We start from the raw sequence: 21371 nt of genomic DNA, 5'->3' as shown, positions 1-21371 counted from the left end.
AAGTACGGAGGGAAGCAGAGGAGTAGAAACAACTACTTACGCTAAGCCTCAAATGGAGACCACATGGTAGGAAAACTGGAATTTCCTTTGCTGTCAGAAGATCAACTCTGGGGTCCTGTAAACAACGGAGCCCTTTAGCAACAATCCACCTGATCCTGGGGGCTCCTGGCAAGAGCCAGAACTCCCCACCCACCATGTCCCCGTTAACACCTCATGGGGCATCACTCTCCATGACGTTCACAGGGAAGTGGAATTAGAAGATGATGAAGACTGTGAGAGGATCTGGACTTTTAAAATTTGTGGTTTAAAACTTAAGAGCTAGGATACATTACTTCTATTTAACTAGTACAATAAAGAAAACCATTCCATTTCTTTTCCCTCTGCTGAGGACAGAGGTCTAGTCAAACAGCACTAACGAGGAATTTGAAGCGAGTCCTGGGTTTGAGGCTGGGCAAAGGGATTCATTCCACAAGGCCCTGGACCTCATCAGAAAAGCTCAGTCAACAGTCCAGACTTCTCAAACCACAGTGTGCAAGGGACTGTTTCCCTGGGTCCTTGTTAACAATGCAGCCTCTTCTTCAGGGCATGGCTGGCAGAGGAAGGAAGAGACATTCTGCATTTCTTCCAAGTGCTTAGGTAATACAGCAACTTTAAATGGCTACAGCCTATATGCCATTAAAATTGAGTTTGGGGGACATTTACATAAATGTCTGGGCTTCCAGTTCCTGTAGTTAAATTACAAAACTTTATCACACATGGCAACAATCCGTAGGAGATGAACAGTGGCTGCCTGTGAAGGGATGTGTTTGCCAAGGTGTAGATGCCCCTTGCAGGCATTTTAATTTGCAATCCTTTTACTTGGCTCAAGACTCTCACATCATGGACAGACAGGGGAAGACCCAGAGAGTAAACTCTGTTGCCCTTGATATCTCATATGTGACACAGAAGTCAAGCTTCAGATTCAAGCTGTTTGGGCCTGGCCAGCCTCTTTCTAGGAAAGTAACTGGGAGAGGGAGACCAGAATGTGGGTACAACCACCTGTGATCTGAACAAACTGTGTGTGCTCTAGGGGTGAGGGGGAAATGTAGGTGCTGGAAGCAAAGACTGCGGACATCAATCACTGTAATACACAAAGGCCCAAATGTGGAAGTGAAAGCACCTCAATTCTGAGTAGAAATTCAAAGGACACAGAGTGTCTCTTACTCATTCAGATCATTTATTAAGAGCGAAAAGTCGGGCCATCTCATCTCTGTGATACTGCAACATGAAAAGTCACATACATACTAAAGACCTCATAGAATTGAGAGCCTTTCAAACAGTACAGAGCCATATATTATAAAATTAAAACACAAACGATCGCCCAAATTTGGCAGGAAACAAGTACAATATGAGGAGGCCTGGAATGGAAGGGCACTTACTTTTCAATAAGGCAGTTACAAAATGGAGAAAGGAAAGATCCATACCCCAAAATACTCTGATGAGCATAGGACGACAGTGATGTTGAACAGGGATCCTGTGCAACCCTGTGTTGCTGGCAAATGTATTCAGCAGATGAAAGCAACTGAAGGGTTTCTGTGACAAGACACAAGCTTGATGCAACAACTGAGTGCAGACATTTCTGCCTCAAGAGGTCCCACTTTGCCTCAGGCAGGATTCTACCACTAACAGCAATCTACTTTATCCTTCCTAACAATAAATGTGGGAACAGTCTATAATAATGAAAGGAATAGGCAGCACCCTAAAGCACCATGCTTCCCAGGGCATGATCTTGAGTTCACCTGTTATTGAACTGCCTAGCTCAGCAGGAGGGCCAGGGCCAGGGCCAGGGCCAGCTGAATCAGACACTCTCCAAGGACTGCCTGGGAGGTGGAAGTTTGACCCATCACACCCCAAGCCCATTTCATGAGAATTAAGATTCTATGACAACAAGACACCTTCCACTAGAACTTCTGATCCCGGGTCTTCTATTATAGGATAGATCTGTTTTCCCTTTTTACTAGTTTTGCAAAACTCAGCTGGTCCAATCATTTCACTTGCCCTTAAGTTCTGCAGGTCAGTTCATAGTCCCTGAGAGCCAGGGTGGCCTTGGCAACTTCTGCTCAGTTACAGATTCTCTAGAATCTGAGGACAGCTTACTTTTTCAACTGAACTGATCTTTCCATGAGTCAGAAAGTGAGCAGAATGCTGGACAGGTCACAAGGACTACAGGTTAGTCTGATAATGCCATGTAAACTCAAGCAAATCTTGTATTGAATTTCAGCTTTATTTTTAAAAATTTATTGGACAATTCAACTTTACAAGACTTTCAGTATGGCACTTCTCTGATACGGAATCATGACTCCCCACCCCCATGTTCTTAGCCTTTGTCTTCTCAGTGAAAACAGTGTATGAAGTTGCTATGGGAATCACAAGGAACACACTGTTGGCAACCATGGAATCTTTAAACTCCATGGGAAGCAATGACATTATTTTACAATGTCCTAGGTCAGGTTTTGCCTAAGCAATGTGGTGAGCATTAGTTTTTGTGGGGCAAGCACACAAATAAGGCCTCATCTGTCTTAGGTGATTTTTTTGTTTTGTTTTTTTAAAGCAAGCTGTTAACATCCCCTCTACTTCCTGCCACATGCCACCACTTTGGCAAGAACAAAGGAGAATAACCAGGCTGATGGGGTTTCCTCCACATTCTCCAACAAGGAACTAAGTGGACACAGGGCAAAGGACAGTTAGGACATGAGTGTCTATGTCCTAGTTGCTCCATTCAAAAACACACTATGCCCTTGGATAGTGCAATTAGGGACTTTGCCAAGATGAATAACTTGTTCCACATGGGTCCCATGGGGCCGATGGAAATGACAGAGAACACAGAAAAGCCAGAGGTTTACAAGGATAGAACAAGTTCCCCCAGGAGGTAGTGAGTTCTCTGTCCTCAGAGGTGTTTAAGTCCAGACTGCTCAACCCCTTGTTGGGATGGTTGTAAGCAGAATGTCAGCACCTATGGGGAGACTAGGCCAGGCAATTTAAGGTCTTTCCACAATTTTGGTGTCTTATCCTTGTAATGACAGTCTTCAGGTGATTTCCATGGACCAATTCCCCTTGGACCCACACCCAGGACAGCCTACTCAACAAGCAAGGCCCTGAGAGTAAGTTCCCATCCCCATCCTCCCACCAGGCAGATGTTCTGCAGGACACCAACAAAAAGTTCCCACAAAATAAATAGCGCAAATGCCAAGGTTAGATTCAACATTCCAGCTGCAAACATTAGTATCTGTTCAAGAGGCTCATAGTAACTATTTAGCTACAAGAGGAACATCTAATAACTCAGCAGCTGTAACACATAAGTGAAATTCCTCTTCAGTTTACAACACTGGTCTTGAATCCTTTGGTTTTTCAATCTTTCATGAGATTCAGCTTTGATCATTATTACATGTTTTCGCCAATCTAAGAGTTTGTTCTTCAAATAAGAAATTTGTCCATTTGTTTTTTAAAAACAAAGTGAAACAACATGAATGGCAGGACATTGATGTTTCCTTGTGATGACCTTCAGGGCACATCAAAGAACCATGCCACGCTGGAATTGAGAGGCAGGGCCCATACTTGTTAAGACAATGCCAGTTCTGGATTTCAAATTCCAGTTTTGCCCAGGAGCACCAAGAGGAAAGAAGGTAATGCTGCAACATCACAGGTGGAGAGAAGCGCACGAGTCTGACTGGTGGTATAAGAATGCAGGCAGCCAAGGCGAACACTGCTTTCCCCAACCCCACTGCTCTCTACAGCCAGATTCTGTTGTTTTGGAGGGCCTGGCTGTTGCTCATAGGCAGAAGTCTTCTGCCCACAGATGAAGCTGTCAGAAACTGCGGAAGAGGCTAAGGCAAGTGGTTTAGTGGTTTCATGAAAGAACAGACTTTTGGACATGAATAAACGTTAAGTTCAAATAGCTTTGTCTTTTCTCTCAATTGACCTGTTTTTAGAAGGTTGAAGATGCCTACAACTTCCAGTTTCCAAAAGCACTTTTCAAGACAACATGAGACTCAAGTGCGCACAGCCTCTGGCTGAAGGTCACAAGTCGCCCAGGCTTCCGTTTGGAATAAAAGCAGTCTTACATACACATTTCAACATGTGAATCCTGATACCACATCTTCTTGGACGAGAATGCACTGCTGTTTCTCTCCACTGGGAAAACAGATTTGCTGTTAAAGGAGCTGTGACATGACTACATACTCACAATTTTGGTTTAAATATCAGAAAAATATACTTTCTTCCTCAAAAAGAAACATTTCCAGAGAGAACATTAACGATGCCTTAACCTGCAGGCTCCATCTGCCAAACTCCAGCCCCCGATGAGGCTTCTTGATGTCTCTATCAATATCCTTCAGCTGTAAGTAAGGAGACAATCACTAAATATACACTGGATCTGAATGAGAATACTCAAGAGTACCTTGACATGCCAGACACAGCCAAGTGTATCAAAACAGGATCCCTTCAGAGTTCAGAGCAATGTCTATGTACATTCATTTACACACATGTAAAAAAGGCTGCAATCTGCCAGACATGCACTTTGAACACTGGTGACAGCGTTGCTGCAATGAAACACACTGCATGTTAGTGACAGGGGTGGCTCTGTCCCCATTCCACAGAGAGCATGGTACTCTGCTCACAGAACTGAAATCTTCAGACACTGCCACCCTGCTCAGTTGGGGTTTTGTTTTGACTTCTTGCCTATGGTGCTCAGATTAAGCCATTTATGAGACATGGAAACTCTGCCAGCCAGGCTGTGCATTGCTCCTTTTATTATTTAAGGCTTAAAAAACAACTAAGAATTGAAACTGAGAAGCAAAATGACACCTTTGACCATCATATGTCATCATATGTATCAAGATTGGTCAGATACTAGAATCCAAATTTTTTTCTCTCAGCCTTCTACCCCCAACACAATGATCATATAGAGAATTTTGCAAAAGCATATTTTTGGATATAAAGCTTTGTTTTCCCAGGATACTTTGGTTCTGATAAAATTAGCTAGAAGAATGACTTACTGACAAAAACAAAAATCAGGCCATTATTAATACTTTAAAAATTATTTTAAGCAATCTTTCTCCCTAACAGGGAAGCAAATTGCTCACAAAAATGAGCATCAGATAGCACTAACCTTGGTTGCTCAAATTCATGATGTGCTGTCTACCAGACAGAGCCCAGGGACTTAAGGACAGCCGTACTTTCTACCCAACAGCTGAGCTTCTGAGCAGGAGTCATATGGTCCTTGGCAGCTTTCCTGGTGGTCATGAACTGAGGATTAATACTTCTGAAAACATTAGCCCCAAACCAAAATTGCTCAGTTTGTCAAAGCATTTATTGCCCAGGATCTTGGCTCAAGTCTTAATAACTTCATCCCAAAAGTGAAGCACAGAGGGGTGTGCAAAGTACCACGTCTCCTGTGAGAAACATTTCTCAGTGTTTCTGAAGCCTTGACAAACCGGGGCATGCAACTGCCCTGAAATACTCTTTTGATCTCAAACTTCCTTGTCCTTGCATCAGGAGTCCCTCCATACTTTAGCAGTTAAGTGCTGAACAACAAAAGTAGCACAGGTCTCTGTTACAAGAGCAAGGAAGCAGATGTTACAGGGCTGGCACTGCTTTGACAGCTTAGACAACTCAATGCCCCCTGTGGACAAGGGCAAGTGAAGAGACCAATGTCAAATTGATAATGACAAAAAAATCCGCAACAAAGCAGGCCATCTACATACCCAGTGGTCAGTGTGCAAGTCCATCAGCTATACCCTATCCTTATTCCAGGGCTATGTCCCAAAGGTGGCAGCCTGGTATTGCAAGGTGACTACCAAACTATTTCTTATCCCACATTTTTCAGCAGAATAGACTTAACACTTTATTGAATTCTGCAATACATAGTTTTCCTTTAATTCTTTTTATGATCCTGTTTGTTTCAGTCCAGTAGTTATCTTAAAAGTCTGTCTATACACATGCTGAGTCATGAGAATATAATCCTCTTGACCAAAAAGATTTACAGTATCATCATTCAAACTTTTATTTACAGTAAAACTGAACAGTCTTTAAATGTAGCAGATATCACCTGTGCATTAGGCATTATGCTTTGTTCCTTTAAGATGAGCTTTGTCTTCACTCAAGCTGCTTGCTGCCCTCTGATTTCTGGTCCAGTCTACTCTTGTTACTCTTCACCATGTAGATGAAGTAGGCGAGGGTCTCTTTTTCATTCACAGGTATGTTCCTGAAGTGTCGGCTGACAGTCTATGTGGAAGAGAAACCAAAATCCCTTAAACCTGTACAATTCAGGGTGACAAATTCAAAACTGTGCAAAAGAGGGGACAAGGACTCGCTTGCAGTGCTGTGGTGGAAATTACAGCTACTGCAGAAGTTCTTGTAACAATGTACAATGGTGACTTGTTTTCCAGAATTCCAGAAGTAGAACTTTAACCTACCAAGGTACAGTTCTATTTTAGTGGCAGCCAATCATCCATCATGATCATTACATTCCATGAAGAGACCAACTGCTCTGCTTAGTCAGCTGCTACCAAACCTGTCAGGCCCTGGCATGGGTGGAAACATATTTTATAAAAAGTTGTGTTAGGGGGCTGGCATTGTGGCATAACAGGTTAAGCCGTGGCCTGCAATGCCAGCATCGTATATGGGTACTGGTTCAAGTCCTGGCTTCTCCAGTTCTGATCCAGCTCCCTGCTAATGTGCATCCGAAAGCAACAGACAATGGCCCAAGTCCTTGGGCTCCTACACCCATGTAGGAGACCAGGAAGAAGCTCCTGGCTCCTGCCTGGACAGCCTTGGCTGTTGTAGCCAATTGGTGAGTGAGCCAGCAGATGGAAGATCTGTCTCTTTATTTCTCATTTTCTGTATAACTCTGCCTTTCAAATAAATTATATCTTTAAAAAAATAGAAATTGTGTCAGATGAATATTCAACTGAACTCGTGTTTGAACCCAAGAATCTCTCTCCTAAGTACTTAACTTTCTCTTTAAAAAAAAAAAAAAAAAACCACAATTATTTATTTATTTATTTGAAAGGTAGAGTTATAGAGAGGCAAAGAGAGAGATAGAGAAAGGTCTTCAATCCACTGGTTCACTCCCCAGATGGCTCCAACGGCCGGAGCTGTGCCGATCTGAAGCCAGGAGGTTCCTCTGGGTCTCCCACACAGGTACAGGAGCCCAAGGATCTGGGCCATCTTCTACTGCTTTCCCAGGCCATAGCAGAGAGCTGGATTGAAAGTGGAGCAGCCAGGACTTGAACCAGCACTCATATGGGATGCCGGCCCTGCAGACTAGGGCTTTAATCTGCTGCACCACAGCACCGGCCCCTATAACCTTCTCTAAAAGACACAATAGATTTGAAGGAAAAGTCATCATTTACTATAGTCCTGATGCTGGGCTTTATTAGCTAAGTTTTGAGAACACAGGTCTACTCTTGCCTCACCTCATCTTGCCTGCCATGTATCTGAGCAGTGCTTGGGTCCCTGCTACTCAAATGGGAGATTCAGATAGAGTTTGAGGCTCCTGGTTTCAACCTGGCTCATCCTTGGCTGTTGCAGGCATTTGGACAGTAAGTCAGCAGTCTTAAGATCTCTCTCGGGGCCGGCACTGTGGTATAGCAGGTAAAGCCTCCACCTGCGGTGCCGGCATCCCATATAGTGCTGGTTTGCGTCCCAGCTGCTCCACTTCCAATCCAGTTCTCTGCTAAGCAGAGAAAAAAAAAAAAAAAGCAGTGGAAGATGGTCCAAGTCCTTGGGCACCCACGTGGGAGACCCAGAAGGAGCTCCTGTCTTCAGATCAGCACAGCTCTGGCCACTGTGGCCAACTGGGGAGTGAACCAACAGACGGAAGACCTTTCTCTCTCTGCCTCTCTGTGTAACTCTGACTTTCAAATAAATAAATCTTTAAAAAAAAAACTCTTTCGAATAAATAAAAATGAATAACAAAAAAAAGAAAAAAGTCCAATAGAGCATCTGGCTTAGCAGTTAAGATGCCTACATCAGGGGCAAGCATTGTGATGTATTGGGTTGGGTCACTGGCATCCCATATGGGCACCAGTTTGAGTCCCAGCTGCTCCACTTAACAATCCAGCTCCCTGCTAATGGCCTGGGAAAAGCAGTGGAATACGCCCAAGTGTTTGGGCACCTGCCAACCACATGGCAGACTCGGATGAAGCTCCTGGCTTTGGCCCAACCCTGCCCAATCTCTCTTTCTGTAACTCTGACTGTACAAACAATAAATCTTAAAAAAAAAGTCCCACCCTGTATTACACCCTGGGTTCGATTTATGGCTCTTAGCTTCCTGCTAATGCAGACGCTGGGGGACAGCAAGAGACGGCTCACAAAGCAGGGTTACTGCCGATCCCATGAGAGACCTGGACTGAGTTCTCGGCTTCTGGATCTGGCCCAGATCTGGCTGTTGTGGGTATCTGAGGAGTGAACCAGAGGATGGGAACTGTTTCTGCATCAAATGATAATCAAAAGGTCCAGTAGAACATTATTTGTATTAGACTGATTTTGAGATTGAAGAATTCCATCTGCTAGTTCACTCCCCAAATGTCTGTAATAGCAAGGGCTGAACCAGGTGGAATCCAGGACTCCATTCAGGTCCCCCACAATGGTGGCAGGAACCCAATGCTTCAGATATCACCTGTTGCCTCCTAGGATGTTTATTAGCAGGAAACTGGATTAGATGCACAGCCAGGACTGACACTCAAGGGCTCCAATGTGGCATGTGGGTAGCCTAAGCAGCAACTTAATTGCTGGGTCAAATGCCTAACCCTGCTATGTGATTTTAAGCAACTCTATTCCTCTCCCTGTGTCATGCTTTCTTTTTTAGAAATTGGGCTTTTTTTTACTTTTTTTTTTTTTTTTTTTGACAGGCAGAGTTAGTGAGAGAGAGAGAGACAGAGAGAAAGGTCTTTCTTTCCGTTGGTTCACCCCCCCAGATGGTTGCTACGGCTGGGGCGCTGTGCCGATCCCAAGCCAGGAGCCAGGGGCTTCCTCCTGGTCTCCCATGTGGGTGCAGGGACCCAAGCACTTGGGCCATCCTCCACTGCCTTCCCGGGCCACAGCAGAGAGCTGGACTGGAAGAGGAGCAACTGGGACAGAATCTGGCACCCCAACCGGGACTAGAACCTGGGGTGCAGGCGCCGCAGGCGGAGGATTAGCCAAGTGAGCCGTGGCACTGGCCCGAAATCAGGCCTTAAGTCTAAAATTTTGAAGTTCTAGTATATGCACCAGAGGGAATAGAAAGTTGTTTCTAGAGCTATGGAAAACATAATGAAGACATACACACTGAAGTAAAAGAGAATTAGTGTGACCATTAGAACAGCAGTGCTGGCTTTCTTTTTAGGGGGTAATTTTGTCACCTACTTCTGCTAACTGGGCCTTATTGAAGCCTGGTCTGGTCTGCAGCTTGTAGTGTCGCTTATAACGTCGCAGAGTGTTCACCTGCAGCTGGAACAGATCAACCTAGAGAAGAGAGCAGCAACATGTTAACTATCACATGACCACCCAGGGGTCACTGAGAACCCAATACATGCCTTGCACTAAGGATGGGGGCAGGACGCTACAAAGGAAGTCTTAGAAATGGTCCACTGAGGACCAGTAACTGGCTGGGAAGACAAAAGTAACAGTGGAGAGAGTTCTGGCCGGGTGGGGTGATCCAGGAAGGGCAGTGGAGGAGAAGCTTAAGCTAAGGAGGGGTGAGCTCTAGAAGGACAGCGAGGAAGAGTAGGGAAGGAGGGAGATCACGTGTACAGAAAGCCAGGAAGTGAACAGATGGGCTACGGGTCACTGGCAATCACAGTGAGTTAAACAGAGACTGGCTGGTAGCAGGCCTTGAAAAGCAAGAGCTCCCAAAGGCAGTGGAAGGAGAGGTTTCAGGAAGATGATCTGGTGGAGATTCATTCACAGGGAAGACTGATTGGAAGCTAGGGAGCCACAGTGAGATGATGAGGCAGTTTTGGATGGTGATGCGAGAGGGGGACACCAAGGATGGAGAGCAAAGGCACGAACCAGAGGGCTTTAGGGGCAAGACCTGCCAGTGGGTCAAAAAGGACAGTGGGAGGCACTCTAGTAGTTGTCTTCCATTAGTTCTCGCCTAGCTGTGAGGTATCAGAATTCTTAATGACCCTCCAAGAGAAGGTGCAAAAGCTACTGCAGTGAACGTACAAACTGGCAAGTCAGGGTCGCGGTCGCTGACTGGAAAACAGAGGGCAAGGGACCACCCACCATATTTTTTCCCTAACACAGCAAGAAAAGAAAGCTACACAGTCATGAAATATCGAAGGCCCATCAAGCTGGGCTGCCTTTACCTGCCTCTAAAAGGGATGTTCTTGCTTCAGGCAGGTGGAGAGCACTTAAAAACAAAATGAACGATCAATATGACGGACAAAAGTCCTTCATTCTTTTCAAAACATTCCTTAAACCTTTTTCTGTGTGTGTGAAAAGCAGTTAGAAATTGAACACATCCATTTCTTTAAAAATAATAATACTAAACGCAACAGAATGGTGCCGTAAACTAACGCTGGAAAAGGGGACCCAGGGAGGGGCAGGGGCAGGGGCAGGGGCAGGGGCAAGTGCCGGAATTTTCAAAGGTTTCCTCCACATCTGCAGACAAAGGCCCGCCTACTCTTTCTATTCCTACACAGTCATTTTCACTCTGAGCGCTAACAGGCAGTTGCCTTATGAAATATTCATGCATCAAATATTCAATGTACACTATAAACGGTTCTTCTTTTGCTGAGTCTTATGTGAAAACAATTTAGAAACAAAGAAAATCCAATATCCTTTCCTGGAGCCTCATGTAACAGACACTGGCACCTTGAAGGCATCATGGTTTGAGAAGCCCAGGTCTCATGATCTAGTGCAGTGGCTTTCAACACAGGACCACTGTATCCCCTGAAAGGCATTTAGCAATGTCTGGAAAACTATTTTGATTGTCATGGCTCAAGGTATGGTATGACTGGCATCTAGTGGGTAGAATCCAGGGATCCCACTATACATCCTACAATGTATAGGACAGTCCCCCAGAATAAGAATTATCTGGTCCCACACGTCATAAGTGCCAGAGCTGAGAAACTCTGGAGCAGGATAACTGACTATGGAACAGATCCTTGGGAACCAGCCTGTACCAGGAGTCATGGAATTAGAGAGTGACAGAAAATAAGAGCTGGTAAGAACTGACGAATTTACACCTTCATCTCACAGACCACAAAACCAAGGAATAGATATCACCAAATCCTACACACTCAGTCTCTAAAGGCAAAAATAAGATATGTTAAATATGTTGACATGGTGGTTGCATTTAAGCATCTTGTGAGGGCCTTCTTGAAGAAAGAAGTATGGTCTCCTGGAAAGGACACTAGAGCAGAGCTTCCCAACTCTAATCGCGGATGTGACCTGCAGTCTCTGAACCTGTAAGACGACGGGACAGTCAGACCGCTGGATTTCCATGCTTTTACGTTCTCAGATTTAATATTATGACTCTACGGTTTGCTTTCCAAATAAACCACTGGAGAACAAAGGGAACTAAAATTACTTCTTAGCACAAACGCAGGCCAGGGATAAGTATCACATTAGAATTCATTCCTCCAGCTTTCTCGAGCTGCTATGTTTTGGCCTTTACCTCAGGAATGTCAGTGTCATGTTCAGGAGAATCTCCACCATCGTCACTTGTCTTCCTCTTCCTTTTATTTCGGACACTCTGGATGAAATTTTTGTGGAAATCACAGATATACAGGTGCCTTACCTAATAGGGAGGAAATTAAAGTCAGGGTTGCCAATTCCATAGAAACCGTAACAGGCATCTATCAAATGATGGGGCTGTTTTTCTTTGTGGGGCATTGGAGAGAGACAGAGGAGTGGGCTATACTTCCGGAAGCTCACCACTGAACTGGAAAACTAGAACACACATGGAGAAACCAAGTCACCATTGAACTGTAAAGACACTGAGCAAAGGAAAAGATCCCTGGTCAATCGGTGTGGAGGCTCCCGGCTCTGCAGGCAGAGGGGAAGGAGAATCAAGACTCAGAAGTCATCATCCAGTTATGATGACAAAGGGGTGAACGAGGAGGCCCAGGGCACACAGCATCAATTGGGTGGTAGTGACTGTCTGTGTAGGGGCTCAAGAACAGTTTAGATATTCCTTTAGATAAGACAGACTCCCTCAAGGTTTTTGAAGCAAGGAGTGATGTGACATTTCCAGGTCTATAAAAGTCATGACTTTACAATGGGGCTGGAACATGCTGTCCTGGGAGAAGGGAAGCAGGCAAGATGGGCTGTGGTAACAGTCCATGGGACACCCTATTTTAACACTGAGATAGTTACTATTGCAGGATAGTTCCTTAAAATTCTTTATTAGCATGTATCACTAAAATTTTTTTTCATGTATCAGTCTAATTCTTGTATTACCTCACATATGATCTACCAGGAGAGAGAAAAATGTGGAAATTCTCACAAAGTAGGACAACATAAAAGAAGCTGGATCTTACTGCTTATTTCCTAATACATGCTGCAGATATTCTGGCAATGAGGTGGTAACATCAGCTAAGATGTGAAGAATATGTATATACGTACTATGTTTTTATTTAAAGATATAAGTACCAGGGTTGGCGGAGGAACCATTCCAAAGCCTTAAGAAACCTAATGCCTTTATAAATGACTAGGGGTTGTTGATGTTGAAACAGCTGCTACACAAATGTTCTGGAGAGATTTAGGAATTTAAGTCTATTCCTTAAATCCTTAAAGATAAAAGTAAGCTGACAGGAAATCAGCATCAATTAAGTCAGTCCTTTTTGTAAAGAAAATAATGAAAACTTCATTTAGTCAGATGAATTACCAATTCTGTGTGGTTAGATTAGTGAGCTATAAACAGTTTTTTAAGTTTACATCGTGGTGGTGTTTAGTAGACAGCAGGTACTCTATAAAAGCATCCATAAGGCAATCTCCATAGGCCACATGAAGAAAGGTCACCACTTTCATGGTTATGAAATGGAATAGCTTTGCCAGATTCAACTCCATCAAAGGATCTTTTCGACAGGGCACAAGCCATTATCCCAAAGAATCCGACCTAGCCGATTTACACTTCATACATTTTATATATATATATATATATATATATATATATATATATGAAGGTACTTCAAAAAGTTCATGGAAATATGTTATGAGAAAACTATGTATGTGCTTCAAATCTTTTCACACCAAAATAAAGTTTTAATGCCATCTTTCCATGCAGTTTCTTTAGTGCCCATGTACTACTAGACATGATTTTCTCCTGTAAGTACACCCTGAATTCCTGATAGGAACCTGGTCCTCCACGTTAGCTAGGCTGGCATGTGAATGTTTAGAGACCAAGCCGCAACTCAAATTCAGAGTGACAAGCATGGTGGTGTAACAACAGGCAGATTAGGTGACTTCCTAAAGCTTTGGCTGGGAGACATCAGGTCTTAACATTAGAATAATGGAATCCTAGCTGGAAGAGAACTTAGCTATCACCAATGCAAACTCATTGGCCCCAATCTCAATTTCTAGAAGGGTAAACAGAAAGGACCTGACCAAGGTCACTAAAGTATTCTAACTCTGTGTACATGTACTTTCCTAGGCTACATCTTTTCCTTTATTTAATTCTCAGTTCCACTTTTCTCCAGAAAAAAGAAAAAAAAAATACATCAATTGGAGAAATGTTTTCAGGTATACTTAGTCTGAATGTCAGAACATGGCTGACAACTACATAAAATGAGTCAAACTGCCTGAGTTAGATTTTTGATGTTGTTACAAAGGTTTTCTGCTAGACTCGTCTGTTTCTCCTTAACCATTTTCAAGTACATGCCGATTTGAACAATTCAGAGCTTTTGAGGGTGGGGCCTTCCGGGTGAGAAGGAGGCAGGAGCATGGCAGCAAAGGCTCTAGTGTTGTTTTCCCCCATTTCACTTTTCAGTAACAGCGAAAAATTCTCATAACACAGCATTTACTTGGAATTGAATTCCTGCCCAAGCCTGTGAGAATGAAATAGAATCGCTTTCAGAAATAATGATTCCACAACACCATCTTGAAACCAATTGTAGTGACTCCACCTGAGAACTCTGTTCCTTCGAAGCATTACCTTCTGGGAAGGCTAGCGCTAAGCTGAGGCTTGCCTCTCTCCTGGAGGGCGCCTGTGCAATGATCAACACAGGTTTTTCCAGTGGGGTCAATAGCTTAACAGAGCCCTAGCTGCAGGAGCAAAATCAGGTGTGAAGGCATTTCTTTCTTTCTTTTTTTTTTTTAAGGACTGGGTAATATTATTATAAGTTGCTTAGGTAAAAGCTTCTAACATCTATAGAGAAGACAGGGAGTATTTCCAAATGGATGAATTCACTGCTGTCCCACAATTAAACATTTCACCGACACTTGACCTAATCAGGCACCACCATGGTGTCTAGTCAGTCCTTTGCTCCAAAATGAGTATCTTTCATTCATTCAGATTTGTAATAAGAAAGCCATTAACTCACCCCAGCAGCAGATGCATTATAATGACAAACATTAAATATATTAGAGGGAGGGAGGGAAAGGCCTAGAAGAAAGGATAGGGAAGACTTTTTATGAAAGACTTAACGGCTGGCACAGTGGCGTAGCAGGTAAAGCCTCTGCCTGCAGTGCCGGCATCCCATAAGGGCACTAGTTGAGTCCGGGCTGCTCCACTTCTGATCCTGCTCTCTTCTGCAGCCTTGGAAAGCAGCGGAGGATGGCCCAGGTGCTTAGGCCCCTGCACCTCTGTGGGAGACATCGAAGAAGCTCTTGGCTTCGGATTAGCCCAACTCTGGCCGTTGTGGCCATTTGGGTTGTGAACCAGCAGATGGAAGACCTCTCTCCCTTTCTCTGTTTCTGCCTCTAACTCCGTATTTCAAATAAAATAAATAAATCTTAAAAAAAAAAAAAAAGACTTACTGAAGAAGTGCACATGGGGCTTGGAAGTAAACTAGATAATGTATTGAAGATACAAACCAGCCTCTGTGGTGCTCTGTGTATTTGGCACCAACCCTTCCTGTATCTGGGTTTCAGTTTCAACAATAAAATCTGAAGTGGAAAAACGGGCTTCCTCTAATTTTAACAAACCGTCTCTGATTTCCCTGAACTGTAGAGGAATTCTGGCCCCAAAAGAGAACGGATATTAACCACCTAAGCTCTTAGCTAGTCTACCTGCATGTTAAAACCCCCTTAACTCATTTCCAATTCCTAAACAAGAAGCAGCCGCAGCCACTTAAGGCTTGCAGCAACAGATGTCAAACCAAAAAGTTCTTAATTGGTTGACAATAGGCACAGCTTTAGAATTGTTAACTAGAAGTGGTGAAATCACAGAGGAAAAGTTTCCTATAATTAGGCACAAGGCAGGGCAAGCCTATTCAAATTTCAATCTCCATTTCCCACCTCCGCATTCCTAAAGGCGCTACCCCAAGGAAACCGAATCTCCCCACCTCGCCCCCTCCCCCGCCCACTCCCAGTGACTTGACTGTCAGTGCCATCTCCTAAGACCTGGTCGTGGCCTTATTCCTGCCATATCCTGGAAACACCCACTCCCAGAGTCGTAGCCTGAGAGGCGATCCTCTGCGGAAAAGGAGGCCGCGGGGGACAGGGAAGTCGCTGCTGCCACCTCTCCCAGTCTGAAGAAACAGCAGCGTTCTTAGAAGGAGCCAGAAGTTGGCCAACAGCCGGGTCCCTTCATCACCCCCTCCCCGATTCTTGCACCTTCGTGGGCCAACAAAATTAACCCACCTCCTCCTGCTCGAACATCTGAGCCAATAAAACGAGCTAGAAACTGCTGTCCAATCTTCCCCGGCAGGAGGAGTCCTCGCACCCCCCGCCCCCAACCTCCCGGATCTCAACAGAATCACAGCCAGGGCAGGTCCGCGCTTCAGCGGCCTCCGAAATCCCGCGGCCAGCTCCTCGGGCTGGCAGATGAGGGGTGGCGAGGCCGGCGGTGGGGAGCGCCCCGGGCGTCCCGGCCGCGGCCCGGGGCAGCACACAGCGAGCGGCAGGGCGCGGACTCACGCTCTTGTCGATGTCCAGCTTGAGTTTCTTCTGCGAGATGCTCTTCTGCACCCTCTTGCTGAAGGAGGCGTTGCCCGCGGGCCGGACGCAGCGCTCGCCGTCCTCGATGAGGCAGCAGCTCTGGCCGTAGCCCGGGGCGGCGGCGGCGGCAGCGGCGGCGTTGGCGGCGGAGGCTGGGGGCCCTTCGCGGCTGTCCTCCTCGGTGCTGAAGCCGTTCATCTCCCCGCCCCGCGTCGGCCCCTCTGGGGGCAGGGCCCCCTGCAGGCCACTCCGCGGCCGCGCTCCCTGCGGAGCAGGTCGCCGAGACCCCCGCACCCGAGAGTCCCAGAGTCCGTCTCCAGACCAGGGCTGCCCTGCCCCGCGTCCCAGAGGCCCTGCTCCTGCAGCTCTCGGCCCCGAGTCTACGGAAACCCCCTTCCTCCTGGCCAGAGGCCCCGGGGTCGACTCCCGCGGCTCGCAGGGCCCCGCTGGGGGTCACCCGGAGGCCCCTCTTGCTGGGAGCTCAGAACCGCTACCCTGAGGCGCGGGCGTCCGGGAGGGCGTCCCAGGAAGCGGCCGCTCCCCAGGGACTCCGGGCCGGGGTTGCCAGGGGGTTTCGAAGGCCCCTGCCGGCTCCCGCCTTCTTTGGGCAGCGGGGCAAACTCGCTGCTGGGCAGCTCTCCCCTGGTGGCGCGGCCTCCCCGCGCGGGGCCCGGCCTCGAACCCGCGGCGCCCGGGCCCCCCGCGCCGCGTCCGGCCCGCCCCACCCCTGCAGCCTCTCGGCTGCTCCCCGAGTCCCGCGGCAGCCCCTGGGCGGCCCGGCCGCCGCCCGCCCAACGCGCCGCACCACAACAGTTCTCTCCCCCCCGCCCTCTTCGGGACAGCGGAAGTCCTGCCTCCGCACGCCTATTGGTCGCATTCGCTCTCAGGGCGGGGTCGTCGCCGCCGCTGGCGCGCTCCATTGGGCACCACTGCCGCCAGTCTCCGGCGCCAGGCTACTTCCTGGACTCTGCTGGGATGGGTTCAAAGTAGAGAAAGTGGAAGAGGGAAGAGTTCCTCGGGCGAGGGAGGGGAACTAGGGCGCAGATTGCCCAGCCCCAGGGAGGAATGATGACCAAGGGTCGGGAGGGACGGAGGGCAAGACTCCGAGAGCAGCGGAATGTATTCGGAAGCCGACAGAAGTACAGACGCGGGCGGGGGCGCAGAGGGACAGGCTTGGGGGAGGGGCGTGTGCGAGGAGACCTAAAGGGGATAGCGGTCCTGTCACGAGAGGAACCTACTGGGCACAACGACAGGGCCGGGGCCAGAGTCCCCCAGATCGACGTGGGGGTGAGGAGGCGAGGACGAAACAGGACAGAAGCCAGTCATGGCGGGAAAGACAGAGGGACAGCCCCGTACAGATACATGGAAAGAGATACCAAGGAGATGAGGGGGGCGATCTTGTCGGAATCTTGGGGGTGCCGGAGACGTGAGACTGTGGAGATTGGCTGGGACGGCACGGAAAGAAAGCGGGCGGGAGGAAGGAGGGCCCCGGGGGCTTGGGCGACCCCTCTACGGGAAAGAACCTGCAATCCGGGTAAGGTCCGGAGGGTGAGCCGGGTGAAGAGGGGCTGCCGAGGAGATGAAGAAATGGCTGGAAGTGGCCGACCAAGGGTCACTCCCGGGACCAGGTGAGGAAGGGCTTGCGTTGTCTAGGGCCCTCCCTGGAGCGATAGGCTGCAGTTGTGTTGTTCTGAGCTTCCGGGTGTGTTGGTGAGGCAGCCGCACCCTGCTAAGCCCTTGGGCCTGGGAGTTGGAGCCCAAGGCGTCATACCACCCTCCTGAAGGGCCATCTCCCAACTTGGGGGACAAATGAGTCCCAAGGGCAGATGGGGTGACCGAGTCGGGCAGTCAAGGTTGGGTAGCATTTTTTTTTTGGAGGGGAAATAGGCAAGTGTTGCTGATTTTTAGTGTTTTGGCTTTCTATTTCCTGCTAGAAGGCATAAAAGGAGCTGGATCTGTGTTCTGTTGAAAAAGGGAAAGCTCCCAGTTTCCACGGTTAGAAGCAGATGCCCTGAGATCTTTATTTTTCCTCATGACCTTAAATGTCTTTATACCATCTAGCCTAGTAATTTCACAGGTGAGACGTCCATCTTGGGAAATGGACTTCTCAGAGAAAATGTTAAGCACAACGATGTTCAATATGGGGTTATTTCTGATAAGGAAAAATTAAAAAAAAAAGAACCTACACATTCCAAAAGGGAAGTGGTTACATAAACTACCTAACGTCTTGAGAAAGAGATGTTGGGCAGTCAACATTTAAGGGAGTTAAATTTTTCAGAATCGATGTAAACATTTTCTATACTAATTCACTATTACCTCTTCAACAAATCATTGATGAGGGTTGTACACATACTTTTTTAAAAGATGCAGGATATAAATCGCATATAGGATATGATACGTTTCCATCTATGTTTAAAAGGAAAACGTGGGACCTGAGTTGGCGCAGTAGGTTAAATGGCTGCCTGCAATGCTAGCATCCCATATTAGAGCAATGCTTGGGGTCTGGGCTGCCCTACTTCCCATTCTGTTCCATGCTAATGTTCCTGGGAAAGCAGCAGAAGATGGCTCAAGTGTGTGGGCCCCTGCCACCAATCTGGGAGACTTGGACGGAGTTCCATGCTCCCGCCATCAGTCTGGCCCAGTCACAGCCACTGGGGGCTATTTGGGAAATGAACAAAGTGGATGGAAATCTTGGTCCCTTTCTCTGTCACCCTACCCTTCAAATAAATAAATAAATAAATAAATCTGTAAAAAAAAAACCACTATTTGTGCTTAAGAAATACACTGAAATACTAATTGTGATTATTTCTGGATAGCAGAAATACTGTTAATACTTTTCTTCTACCTTTGCATTTCCCTAATAAACACTTTTTTTTTGCTTTCACAGTAGAAAAAAATCAGTTCACTAGGAGTTCTCCCTTAGAGTTCATATATTCAAAAGTAAATTATTGAACACATGGTATGTACCCAGTGTAAACCTGGCTACAGGGGGAGGATGAAATACAAGCTTTGCCCTAATATCCTTCAACTGGGGAATTCAGCTGTAGATTGTAAAAACAGCTGGATGTCCGAATAAGCAAGTGTGTGTTGTTGGTTCTGAAGTCAATTGGAATGGACAGAAGCTCTACGTTTCCCACATTTACTTACATCTTTTTCAAAACACTATTTGTATTCAGTGCTATGACACTGTGGCACACAGCCTCTTCAGCACCAGCTGCCCCTGGCTGAGGGCAGCAGGCCCTTTGGCTTGGGGGCTCTGTGTCAGCAATCGGGGTGGTGGCTCTTCCTCCTATCTGCTATTACTGTGACCTCTACAGTTCCCTTTTCTTACTAGGCAACCAGTTATAATGAATAAACCTTTATATTAATATTTCCCTGTTCAAAATACCATGTGGTTTTTCTTTCCTGATTAGACCTCAGATTGACATTCCCAGCTTTTACAGATATGTGTCCGGTGGCTCATGCTTTTGCCCATCCCTTTTTTTTTTAATTACCTCAAAAGTGGGGGTCAGGAGAGTTGCTTGGGAGGGGGATGGTTGTGAAATCGTACAAGACCCCCTAAAATTTACACTGAAATGTGGCCCCTTAAAGTTCCCTAGAAATGCTATCTGGGGTGCCACATCTACTACCGGAATTTAGGGTGCCATACAATTTCACCTCGGGCTTATTACTAAATCCCCAATATTGATAAGCCCAAGAGGGTTCTTGCCTAATATTTAGAGAAGAAATCTAAATACCGGCACAGATAAATGAGGCAGCATGGTACATTTTAAGCTTTTATTTAGTGAGAGGAGAAAGAGCTTTATTTAAGAGAGAGGTGGTAAAAAGGGGTTCATACCAAGCACCAGGAACCAGCCACGTGGAGGAGCATCTAGGCCTGTATCTGGGCCAGGAAGCCTAGAGCACATGGCCCAGAGGCCATGCACCCTGGAGGCGTGGGGGCTACAGCAAGCCCCCTCAAGACAAGAGGCCAGGGAAGAAGAGCGGACCAAGCCACACTATGTCCCGGCTTTTAACCCACTTCCAAAGGGGAGTAGTTAATTAACCTGATTGGCTGGTGGGCACCCAGGTGTGGCCATGTAGGGGAATGAGGCCACACAGGGGCGTGGCAAAGGGATCAGGTAGGGGCATGACGTCACACAGGGGCGTGGTGAAGGCGTGGTCTTCCAGTATGCCTGCCTACTTCAGTTGAGAGACATGTCCTGTCTCTCAGGAAGGGGACGAGACATGTCTCTGAACCTTTTCTGGCTCAGTACTAAAAATGACCAGAATGGTCTGCAGTGCCTCAGCTCTGGCCAGTTTCACCCCTGCCTGGTGCTCTCATCTCCACTCTGCAGAGAACAGGGTTTTCCCAGCATGTCCTCCTGCTCTGTACCCCAGCATTAATTGGGAGAACAGATACCCTGCACCTGTCACCCTGATCTTTGCCAGTAGAAAAAGGAATCCTAGCACCCAGCTTTCAGGATCTGGAACCCTGGCTGTTGCCCATCCTTTCTGTATAATTTTGTAGTCTTTAAGGAATGCCTGATTGGCATCTTTTCCCATGTTATGATGTAGCTTTCACAGTTGCCATTTTTAATGGCTCTATAACATTTCAAATACTGTAGTGATGCTGTAGTACAGTTCACTATTATCTAGGGCACAACCAGCCATTTCTGCCACACCTCTTTTTTAAAAAATATTATTTATTTTAAATTTATTTATCTGAAAGGCAGAGAGAGAAAGGGGTGTCTTGGGTTTACTCCCCAGATGGCTGCAACAGCTGGAGCTGCGCTGATCCGAATCTAGGAGCCAGGAGTTTCTTCTTCTGGGTCTCCCACATGGGTGCAGGGGCCCAAGCACTTGGGCCATCTTCTACTGCTTTCCCAGTCTATAGCAGAGAGCTGGATCAGAAGTGGAGCACTGTAGGTGGCGGCTTTACCTGCTACACCACAGCACCAACCCCACCACACCTCTTGTTAGAATTTCCTCATCTACTAAACTGGAGATACGTGCTGGTTAATTTTGGCTCTCTTTCTCTGGAGAATTCTGTCTAACACAGACTGCAAAAACCTATAGGTTCTGACCCGGGGATCACTGCAGACTTGGCATTTTGCTGTTGGTCAAGTGTCTGAATTTCGACAGTGTTCCCGGCAGCTTGGGTTGCAGAAACTGCCACCATCTTCAATAGAAGGTGTATCACTCACGTCTTCAAAGAAAATACTTCCAGGGCCGGCGCCGCGGCTCACTAGGCTAATCCTCCGCCTAGCGGCGCCGGCACACCGGGTTCTAGTCCCGGTCGGGGAGCCGGATTCTGTCCCGGTTGC

At 46.8% G+C, this 21371-nt stretch overlaps 1 protein-coding gene across 6 annotated transcripts; it reads right to left on the bottom strand.

Annotated features, from left to right (window-relative positions):
* Positions 1-1193: 1193 nt before the first annotated feature.
* On the bottom strand, positions 1194-17524 carry SAP30L (SAP30 like). Of its 6 annotated transcripts, XR_007918998.3 has the most exons (6): positions 16045-16912; positions 11642-11764; positions 9385-9483; positions 6086-6261; positions 5147-5269; positions 1194-4373 (listed from the first exon to the last, which is right to left on the bottom strand). XR_007918998.3 is itself a non-coding variant. In XM_017341210.4 (5 exons), the coding sequence occupies exons 1-4, from the start codon at positions 16261-16263 to the stop codon at positions 6133-6135; spliced, it is 570 nt and encodes a 189-aa protein (XP_017196699.4). In that variant the 5' UTR covers positions 16264-16912; the 3' UTR covers positions 1194-5269; positions 6086-6132. The 6 variants fall into 6 exon arrangements, 4 of the variants coding, with proteins under 4 accessions (XP_017196699.4, XP_051700370.3, XP_089192267.1 ...); XM_017341210.4 differs by having other exon boundaries at positions 1194-5269; XM_051844410.3 differs by lacking the exon at positions 5147-5269.
* Positions 17525-21371: the final 3847 nt, after the last annotated feature.

Source organism: Oryctolagus cuniculus, chromosome 6 (assembly GCF_051225735.1).
Source record: "Oryctolagus cuniculus isolate XC-2025 breed Fujian yellow rabbit chromosome 6, ASM5122573v1, whole genome shotgun sequence".
Lineage (NCBI taxonomy): Eukaryota > Metazoa > Chordata > Mammalia > Lagomorpha > Leporidae > Oryctolagus > Oryctolagus cuniculus.
This window is presented reverse-complemented; position numbering and strand designations above follow the sequence as displayed.

Coding starts and splice junctions, on each gene's coding strand:
- SAP30L (XM_017341210.4), bottom strand. CDS start 16,263: ATGAACGGCTTCAGCACCGAGGAGGACAGCCGCGAAGGGCCCCCAGCC. Junction 11,765..16,044: donor AGCTGGACATCGACAAGAGC/GTGAGTCCGCGC, acceptor CCTCCCTATTAG/GTAAGGCACCTGTATATCTG. Junction 6,262..9,384: donor ATAAGGCCCAGTTAGCAGAA/GTAGGTGACAAA, acceptor TCTTCCACATAG/ACTGTCAGCCGACACTTCAG.